We start from the raw sequence: 10575 nt of genomic DNA, 5'->3' as shown, positions 1-10575 counted from the left end.
ACAATTCTTCTGTACATTGCCAGGGACATTATAGGGCAGTAATTTTATTAAAACCACATCCACTGTAAATAATGTTATCTCAAATCATTTTATTCTTGTCTGTTTTTGAGTTTTTCTTTGCATGATAGTTTGTGAATTACCAAAATACAACTTAACTTTCTTTTTAAAATATTAATAATATTTATGCAGTTGATTGTTAATCTGTTATAAAAGGCTTCACATAAAGGAAAAAAATAAGAACTATAATTCTATGTACATCTATATAAACCTGTTGTGCTATGGGGTTGTAGACCTACCAGACTGCAAGCCAGTTTATTAAAATACTGTACTTTTCCCTTTAAAAACTATTTTTTTTGTGACTTTACAAGGTATAAATTTACAAAATATGTGACAACTTTTTTTCCTTTTTTTTTGTTTCTTTTTTTTTGGGGGGGGGGGATACAGTTCTATCATATACAGGCATTCTGTGCTTCACCAGAAATCCAATCTGATAGGTCTCCACTCAGGGTTGAATATAATTTATAATTCACCACCCCTCCCCCTAAATATACACAAGAACCTTAAAAATTTACAAATGGATGAAGAAAGTCAATAAATAGTTTTGCTTAAAAAAAAAAAATCAAAGATTCATAGTTGAATTGTGTTTTGATAATTCACAAAGAAAACCCATTCTTTAAACATGGTTGAACCTTCTCCTTTCCCTTACAGCATCCCATTTGGTGGTCCTCCAATAGGCCCTAGATCTGGGCTGTTTTTCAAATAATATTTTTCCAACTTGGCCAGTATATGCTTCCCATACGTATATTTGCGAAGAGTAGTAATATGAGGTCGAATCTGAAAAACAAAGAATCTTATTTAAAACAAAACAACAAAAACCTAAGCTATTATAGTTTCTGTTTTTTAATTCATTTTCTTATGTGATGTGGACATGCCAGTTCAGTATATGGAGGTCAGGAGACAACTTGAGAGTGTTCTCTACTTCTACCATGTGGGCTCTGGGGATTAAATTCAAGGTCTTCAGGCTTGGTGGCAAGTACCTGAGCCATCTTGCCTTAAATCCCAGCACTCGGGAGGCAGAGCCAGGAGGATCTCTTTGAGTTTGAGGGCAGGCTACCAAGTAAGTCCCAGGAAAGGCGCAAAGCTACACAGAGAAACCCTGTCTTGAAAAACCAGAAAAGAAAAGAAAAGAAAAGAAAAGAAAAGAAAAGAAAAGAAAAGAAAAGAAAAGAAAAAAAAAAAGAAAAAATACCCCCCACACACACACTGTGGGCTCAATAAGTACTATACATTAAAATATTAAGGTTAAAATCTTTATGAGAGTCCACAAGGCAAAAACAAAAAACAAACAAAAAAAAAACCCCAAACAAACAAAAAACAAAAACACATTAATTTGAAGGATGAATTTTTAGAATCTCAGTGCTATAATTTAGAGCTGCTGTTTGTTAACTACCATGGACTGGCAATGGTGCTGTCCAAATACAGAGCATGAAGGGATCTTGAGATTATTTCCTCTTGATAAAAGGAAAGATTTTAAGAGTGAGATGTTGCCTCATGTTTACTAAAGCAATCAAGTCAGAGACAGCATTAACCTATTTTTTCTGTTTTGTTTTTGTTGATTCTTAGTTATGCAGGCTAGCATCAAACTTGCAATCCTTCCATACTGGCCTCCTGAGCAGGAATTATAGGCTTCTACAACTAAGCTCTTTTTAAGATTACATTTTTCTTATGGGAATTAATGACATTTTAATTAATTAAATTTTTAAAAATTTCATGGGCTGGAGAGAAGGCTCAGTGGTTAAGAGCACTTGTTCTTGTAGAGGAAGTAAGTTTAAATCCCAGCAGCCACATGGCAATTCACAAATACCTAAAATTCCAGTTCCAAGGGATCTGATGCCCCACCATGGGCACAAGGTACACATGTGGTATATATACATACATGCAGGCAACACATACACATAAAATACATGAATCTAAAATACAACAAAACCCCAAACACAAATTACACTTTGTGCATCATGGCATACTTCAAAGGACATCATATTTGGAGCCCAGAATATCCAATACAGGTCAAAAGACCTGGCAGCAAACAACTCTACCTTTATGAGCCACTTTGCCAGCAGAATTAGTGATTTTAAAAATTCTGTTTTGAAAAGGATTTAATTTATTTGATGTGCGTGCGTGCGTGCGTGCGTGCGTGCGGTACCAGATACTCTGGAACTGGAGTAACAGATGCTTGTGAGGCACCGTGAGGGTGCCGGAATTAAAATTGTCCTCTAGGAGAGCAGCTCCCTTAATGGGAAAATCTAATGCCGTTTAAAAAAGAAAAGAAAGAAAAGAAAGAAAAAAGAAAAAAAAACCTCAGTGAAGCTAGAGAGATGGCTCAGGGGTTAAGGACACTGGCTGCTCTTCCAGAAAACCCAGAGTTCAATTCCCAGCAACCACATGGTAGCTCACAACCATGTATGAGATCTGGTACCCTCTTCTAGCATGCATACAGAACACTGTATATGTGATAAATAAACCTTTTTAATAAATGTTTATTTTTTTAAAGGGGGTTTATTATAAATGCAGTATCTTTCTAAAGAAGAAAGGTGGATATTATAGATATGATAGGATGAAAGGGTTTATTGAATCTACTTTAAAAGACCTTGTTTAAAATGGTTTATGTTGCTATAGATTTTAGCTTATTACAAATTTAAAGTTAATTTTGTTATACTGTATGTATATTTCTACTCTTGTTAAAGGTATTATGTTTATGCAGCTCATTTAAAATTGTAATATATAATTAAAAATACAGATTAATAGTCATCTAGGATAATCAAACTTATACTCATGTTAGTTAAGTTTTTTAGATATATAAAGATGTTAGGTAATCTTCAGACACTTCAAAGAATATGGCATTTAGAATGTTTTAAAAACTTAAGACTTTCGGTACAGTGAGATAGGTCTGCTCCTGGCAGCACCGATTTACTTCAAAGAGAAAGATGGGCATTGAAGACACTCCATATGGAGTTTATCATCTTCTTTGCACAAAATGGCCTGCTGGGCAAAGAACTGCTCTTGCGCGGACTGCTTGACAGTATGTTATAAAGAGTGAACATCCAGGACCCATAGAAAAATGACCACTAAATTTTGCCAAAACAAGGCGAAATGGTCCTTCAGGACCCTGCTTCAAGGAAGACTGCCAGATACTCTACAAACACAGGGAGAAGTGACTGTAACTTTTCACAGAACTGTGCACATTACCTTGTGCATGATTATCTTTCTCTGAGCAGGTTCGGCCATATCAATCATCTTCTGAACCACGTAATTGGCATACTGATCCTTCATCATGGTGTATAAGGCACTGTGAGGACCATCATTCTGACAGCAAACTTCGTCAATCAGTAAAGCTCTCTCAGCACGGGAGGCATGAGTAACACACTTTTCTACTACATTGCTAAAAATTAAAAGCACACACAGAAACTTTGTTATGATTTTTTTCTTTATAGTAAAAATATTCTTGACTTTTCAATTTGCTCCAATGTACTAGATAACAGAAGACAAGGGATAAAATTTCTAGTTCTGTAATGACTTTAAAACAGAAATGGTACCCCACAACTTTACACTTATAAATTTAACTACAGGCCTACTACAAACAGGAGCTGGAAGAACCGACTGTTGCAATACCTGGCAAATTTGTGTTGACTCAGGGCTAACACCTTTCCTCTGATTTCAGAAACAATTTTGCTCTTGTCTTCAGGTCGACCATGTTCCAGTACATGCTGAATAACATAATTGCCATACTGATCCTGTAACAAGCATTTAAAAATTACTTCCCATCATTAAGAATTGAAAGAATACAATAAACTTCCTTTGCCTCTTATTTTCATAGTTTAACAAATTACATAACTCAAAAAAAAAAAAAAAACAAAAAAAACCCCTACAAAAAACAAAAATCAAATCCAAACCCACAAACACTTCCAATTCTTTGGTGACACTGACCTGTACCAACTGCTCTGTGTGTTGGTGAAGTTCTTCTAAGATGGGTAAGGTCTGCTCTGCAGTGCAGTGCTCTAGGATACGCTGAATGACTCTGCAGCCATAAGGATGGGTTGAAAGCACAAACACCTTGAGGTAAATAAAAGGATGGAAATGTACATTTTCTGTTATTTCTGAATCACTGTATGACACTGACAGATGACAGATAACACAGTCACCTAAACTAGCCTAGTGGTGGATCCATGTTTAACATGATCACAACCTGAGCATTCCCCAACACATATATAGAGGTCAGAGGCCAACTTGGTCTGTTTTCCCTCAGTGTGGGATCTGGGGAGTCAAATTCAGGTCATCAGGCTTGACAGCATTTCCCTTTGACTTGCTGAGCCACCTACATAGCATAAGATAATTTTGATCAAAAAGGAATCTAATGGGCAGAATATGTAGCTCAGTTGCCTAGCATGTGTAAGGCCTGGGCTCAATCTTCAGGAGGAAACCTAGACACAGGATCAAGGGTGGATAGTAGTGGAAATGAATGGATTTGGGAAAGAGGCAGCCTAGCAGTGTGCCTGGGGTTTTCACCGTTCTGTTTTTGGTACTAGTTGCTAGTTATTTTGCTTGTATAAATATAGTTCCATGTCTTTTCCCTGCTCTTCCCTTTCTCTTAGGGATTATGGAAAACACTTAACTACTTCTACCTGATGAGTTTACTAAGGAGGCAGACATTGTAAAGTACATTCCTTTTTTATAAACAGTTCTCACAGCCTAGCTGGCTCAGACATGATACCTAACTGAGAATGATACTGAACTTTCAAATGGCCTTGCTGCCGTAACCCAAATGCTGGGGTTACAGGGATGTACAACTGCACCCAACTTATACTCACCATTCCCCCCAAAATCATTTATTTATTTAATGTACATCAGTATCTTGCCTACACGTATGTCTGTATGAGGGTATGAGATCCCCTTTAACTGGAATTACAGACAGTTGTGAGCTGCCACTTGGGTGCTAAGAATTGAACCCAGGTCTTCTGGAAGAGCAGACAGTGCTCTTAACCAGAGCCATCTCTCCAGTCTCCCTTACATTCACAATGCTTAACGAAAGCACCAGGTATAACCCTGTACTTAAAAGAATGCTAAATTCCAATCATAACACGCTATGCTAAGGAAACGACTGGCGAAATCAATCTTACTTGTCCTTTGAAAGCATCAATGATGAACTGCAGTGACTGTGGCTGAACACATTCAATACATTTCTGTACAACATGGTTTCCATTCTGGTCTTTCACACATTTGAGCACATGGCCATCTAGCTCCTTTACCATCTCACTCTGCAAAAAAGTCATTTAAAAAGTTATCTCACCAGAACACCCAGTAGAGTTAAAAATATTCACATGGAACAAAGTTAAAAGTATCAACAACAACAACAAAAATACCCGAAAGTATTTTCTGGTTTTGTTTTAGTGTATGAGAATTTAGAAACCATTCAAAATGAAAATTATTAAAGCAAATCATGGATAGCAATGTTAATGATATACGCTGACAAAACCCAGGGATGGTGAACTTGTCACATATAAACTACAATTTTTACTGTGTACACGGTTCCTGCATTCTTTTAAAATGGATATCTATACTTTTTTGTTTTGTTCTGTTTTTTTGAGAAAGGGTTCTCTGTGTAGTCTTGGCTGTCCTCAAACTCAATCTATAGACCTGGATAGTCTTGAACTCACAGAGATTCACCTGCCTCTACCTCTACTATGATTAAAGGTGTGTATCATCACCACTACCCAGGCTAGTAAACACTTCTAAAATTTTTATTTTTGTGACCTATTTAACACCTCCATCCTTTATTCCTAAGGAATCATAATTAATGTCTGTATGAGTTTATCGAAGTGCATAAAACAGTAAAACATGGGACAGTAGGTTATCTGTGTTTCATCTGTTATCAATAACTGTCATTACTGATGGGAATTTTTCTTGTTTATTAACCAGTTCTCGTTAAAATAGTATCAGTCCCTTTTATTTCCAAATACCAAAGGCACAGCCATGCAGAGACTATGCTACTTTTGATATCTATGACCCACGTAAAGCTTTGAGTAATCAAATATATTGGCTTTCTCTACTGTGCCACATTTCAATAATTCTAAAACTAAGAATTTCTTCCACAGGAATAATGAGTTTTCTTCCAGATTTTAAATTTTGTGATTAAAATGTACACACACACACATACACGCATGCGTGCCTTACACATTTACCCACCTCCTCCTTGCTGGCTAGTTTTATCTCAACTTTGACACAAACTAGAATCATTGTGGAAGAGGAACCTCAAGTGACAAACTGCCCCTTCCAGACTGGCCATGGAAAGCCTGTGGTGAACTTTCTTAGCTATTGATGTGGAAGGGCCCAGATGATTGTGTTGGTGTCAGCCCTGGGCTGGTAGTCTTGAGTGGGTGCTATAAGAAAAGAGGCTTAGTAAGCCATGGAGAGCAAGCCAGTAAGCAGCACCCTCCATTGCCTCTTAACCAGCTCCTGCCTCCAGGTCCTGACGTTGCTTACTATGTATACAGTGTTCTGTCTGCATGTACATCTGTAGGATGTAAGAGGGCACCAGATCTCATACGTGGTTGTGAGCCATCATATGGCTGCTGGGAATGAACTCAGGACCTCTGGAAGAACAACCAGTGTGCTTACCCTCGGATCCATCTCTCCAGCCCTGGTCATGGTGTTTGTATCACAGACATGGAAAACTTAAGACAGCGTCTTCCTTCTGTTTTGAAACCTACAGAATTTACTTTTACTGTCTAATAGTCTAAATGATTAAGATGAAGTTAGGAAAAAAGCTATTTTGTTTATCGTTTCCCGTTATATAAACACATAAAATAATTTCATGGTGAAAGGTAACTTAAGATGACACAAGAACCTGCTAACCAATTAGTGTGTCACATAGTATACATTTAAAAATCTGGTAAATTAACATTCATTCTCATAGCTCTCAATACTATCGTCTACTAAAGATTATATTCATAACTTACCAGGAGGCCCATTGAATGTAACAGGAATTGCATTGGTCTTTTATTAAAATACTCATTATTCAACACAAACACACAAACACACACACACACTCTCTCTCTCTCTCTCACTCTTCCTTAAAATCAAGTAAATCTTTTTTCTAAGACAATTTTTTAATTATTATTTTAAAAATTTTTGTGTGTATCTATGTGAGATTACGGCATGTGTGCTTGGGTCTGAACTGAATTTGGGTCCTCTAGTAGAGCAGCATGTGCTCTTTCCAGCCCCAAAGAAGTGAATCTTGGTTTTTTGTTTTTTGTTTTTTTAAAAAAAGTGTATACACACACACACACACACACACACACACACACACACACACGCACGCATATATTTACTAACTAGAATACGAGACTGTTGCTTAAAATTCGTACAATAGAAATACTGGGTAGACCCCAAATAAACTGGAAACAGTGAAATGCATGCTGAAACTGCAGGTAAGAAGGTAGGTGCCAGGCGGTGGAGCTCACGCCTTTAATCCCAGCACTCGGGAGGCAGAGGCAGGTGGATCTCTGAGTTTGAGGCCAGCCTGGTCTACAAAGCGAGTTCCAGGACAGGCTCCAAAGCTACACAGAGAAACCCTGTCTCGAGGAAAAAAAAAAAAAAAAAAAAAAAAAAAGGAAGAAGGTAGGCGACTGCAAAGACACATCACTTGGTAATCCATGGAAGGAACAGCAGTGAATGGGTAACACATCAAAGACTGTTCTAGACATATTTTATGAAAAGATCTTCAAGTCTTCTAGTAGAAATTGTTAGGTCATTTTTTTTTTCTCCAGATTGTGAGATAAAAAGAAATTCAACTTTAAATATTACAAAACTTGTATCTCAACTTACAATTACCTGCTGATCAGAAGAAATAGACTCCAATGCTTTCTGAATAACACGGCAGCCATACATCTGCAAGGCTAATGGTAGAACATGACCACGAATACGAGTAGCCAGGGCTAATTTCTGGTCCAAACTTCCAAACTGAAAGACAGTAACAAGTAAGTATGAAAGTACTTTGCTAAACTTGACCAACATACCATCTGCTGCACTTTGTAACTATAGTAAATCTAAGACTCAAGAAACAGTTGTAGTAGTCACTTTTTGTGGAGTATTGAGTTACATTAAAATGAACTTGTTTTTATCTTTTTATTTTACACAATCACCCCTACCACACATGGTCTCACTATGTAGCCCCCTGTCTGGCCTGGAGATTCACCTGCTTCTGCCTCTTGAGTGCTAGAGCTATGTGTGCAACCTAAAGCTATGTGCACCAATGCCTGGCTTATCTGTCCTCTTTTCCTTTTAAATTTATTTTTAAAAAGGTGTATGTGTGTGCCCTCAGAGGGAGTTGTCAAAGTCCCTGGAATTGAAGTCACAAGTGGTTGTGGGTCTCACTATATAGGTGCTGGCGAACCAAGCCCTAATCAAAGAAGTACTCTTAAACTAAGGAGCCATCTGTCTAGCACTACTTTAGCCTTTTTGAGACACAGTCTGTGTGTCACTAAACCTGAACATTGGTGAGTCAGGCAAGCAGCCTCACCAAAAGCCACAGGGATCCTGTCTATGGTCCCCCAGTGCTGGGATTATAGACACTCACTGACATGACTAGCTACTTATGTGGGCACTTGGGGCCCAAATTCAGGTCTTTATGCACGCAGGACAAGTACTGTACTAGCCCTGGACATATGATTTTCAAATATCTGATCTTAGTTCATTTTTACTGAAAATTAATACTGCCCAACTTTAGAGCTATTTGCTAGCAAAACTGAACGAGCATATAAATATGAATGCACTTACCTCAAAAAACTTCTGTATAACATAGTTTCCAAAAACATCTGTCATTAACTGATAGGCTGCCTGTAGAATTTCATGAAATACCATCTGTCGCTCGGCTGGAGTGGCTCTCTCGAGCTTCTGCTGTATGAACCTGTAAGGGAAAAAAATTAAGTCCCAAGATAATAAATAAGCTAAAAACAATCTTTCTAAAGTTGTGTGTGTGTGTGTGTGTGTGTGTGTGTGTGTGTGTGTGTGTAAAAGGATCTTGCAATACCATACAGCCCAGGCTGCCCTAAAAATCACTATGTAGCTTAGGGCAGCCTCAGGCACATGTCACTTCAGTCCGCAAAATTAACAACCCTTACCTTTTCCTTTAAGGAAAAAAAAAAAAAAAGAAGGAAGAAGGAAAAGAAAGGGAGGAAAGATAGACAGACAAGAGTCTTACCATATAGCCGAGGGAGATAAACACTTAGATGTGTGAGAAACCATAAGCACCTACCTGGAGCCATGCTGGTCTTGAGAAAACTCAACTATATGTCCAATCAGGTCTCTGAGCTGAAGGTTGGGGAAGCGGTTGTTCCTGAAATCTTCCAATAACCTACTGCGGCCGGAAGGCATGATATCAGATCTATTATAGCGGAGCCGAGAAGGAGGAAAGAGCTGGCTGCTGGAGCTAAACAGACTGGAAGTGCTTGAGGCACTTCGATACTTTGCTTCTGCTCCAGGTGCTGCAGAGATATAGCGACCACTACCATTTGTCAGTCCTCCTACAACAAAGCAGCTGTGGTCAGCAAATATATTTGACAAGTTATTCCACAGATAAGTTACAATTTAAATTGAGTCAATAAGCTTCAACAAAGCTTTCAACTATATTACCAAGTACGTTATAGTTACCTAGTAAAATGCAAATATGGAGCCATGGAAATGATTCAAAATTCATTTGCAGTCTCAGGATGTAGCTCGGTGGTAGTGTTTGCCTAGCATACTCAAGGCCCTGAGTTCTATCCAACACCACAGGAAAAAAAGACTCATTTATGGTATAATGGAATAACACTGAGATGTAAATCTGTACCTTTGGGGAACATATTAGAAATGTATTTTCAAATAAATATACTTCTATGTAAAGACAAGTCTGAAACTTTTAATAAACCCATAGTATACTTTTTTGAAACTTGACAATGTTTCATTACAGATATTTCCCATAAAATGCTATGATCCTGTAGATAAGGAAAAGTAGTAATGAATAACAGTCACTCCTAGAATCATAACCACAAGCCTCCAACATACGTTTATTCCATACAAGAAAATAAAAGGCAGTAACAGAAACAAACTTAAATATGAGGAAATTGTTTCTATTCTGAATAGTAGCTAAAGTACTTGACAGTGTCCTTTTAAAACAGGAAAATGTAAAGACAACTATAAAATTCAGATTTAGCAGCTACAAAATATCCACCATCAGCCTTCTCTAATACCAACTGTACAATACATACAGTAGTGCTACAGAGTCAGCCCAGGCCACAGTGTAGAGAGACCCCAATACCAGTGCAAAGTCGGAGGAAGAGGTTGCCTTTTCTAAAGGCATGAAAAGGCTCGGGAACAGGAAGTTAATACTGCAGTGTGAATGGCACTCTTTATCCCTCTACCTCTAGCAACTACCCTAACTTAATTTTCTTTCTGTGAACTTCCTACCCTCTACAGTATAGTAAACATTTATTTGAATCATTCACCCTTAAGTATCAAACTACATCAAACTACATGCTAGAT

General features: G+C 37.8%; 1 protein-coding gene across 4 annotated transcripts in view; it reads right to left on the bottom strand.

Moving 5' to 3' along the window:
- Positions 1 to 418: 418 nt before the first annotated feature.
- The window catches only part of Pum2 (pumilio RNA binding family member 2), a 78200-nt gene continuing 68043 nt past the window's right edge, over positions 419 to 10575 (bottom strand). For all 4 annotated transcript variants that reach the window (XM_036170594.1, XM_036170593.1, XM_036170595.1 and 1 more), the window contains 8 exons: positions 9311 to 9578; positions 8833 to 8962; positions 7888 to 8016; positions 5175 to 5312; positions 3985 to 4110; positions 3670 to 3791; positions 3247 to 3439; positions 419 to 834 (listed from right to left, as the gene is read on the bottom strand). In XM_036170594.1, the coding sequence (XP_036026487.1) occupies positions 703 to 834; positions 3247 to 3439; positions 3670 to 3791; positions 3985 to 4110; positions 5175 to 5312; positions 7888 to 8016; positions 8833 to 8962; positions 9311 to 9578 (1238 nt within the window). In that variant the 3' untranslated portion in view covers positions 419 to 702. The remainder of the gene's footprint in view (positions 835 to 3246; positions 3440 to 3669; positions 3792 to 3984; positions 4111 to 5174; positions 5313 to 7887; positions 8017 to 8832; positions 8963 to 9310; positions 9579 to 10575) is intronic.

This window comes from Onychomys torridus, chromosome 21 (assembly GCF_903995425.1).
Source record: "Onychomys torridus chromosome 21, mOncTor1.1, whole genome shotgun sequence".
NCBI lineage: Eukaryota > Metazoa > Chordata > Mammalia > Rodentia > Cricetidae > Onychomys > Onychomys torridus.
The sequence above is the reverse complement of the archived record's forward strand: the minus strand, read 5'-3'. Positions and strand labels throughout refer to the sequence as shown.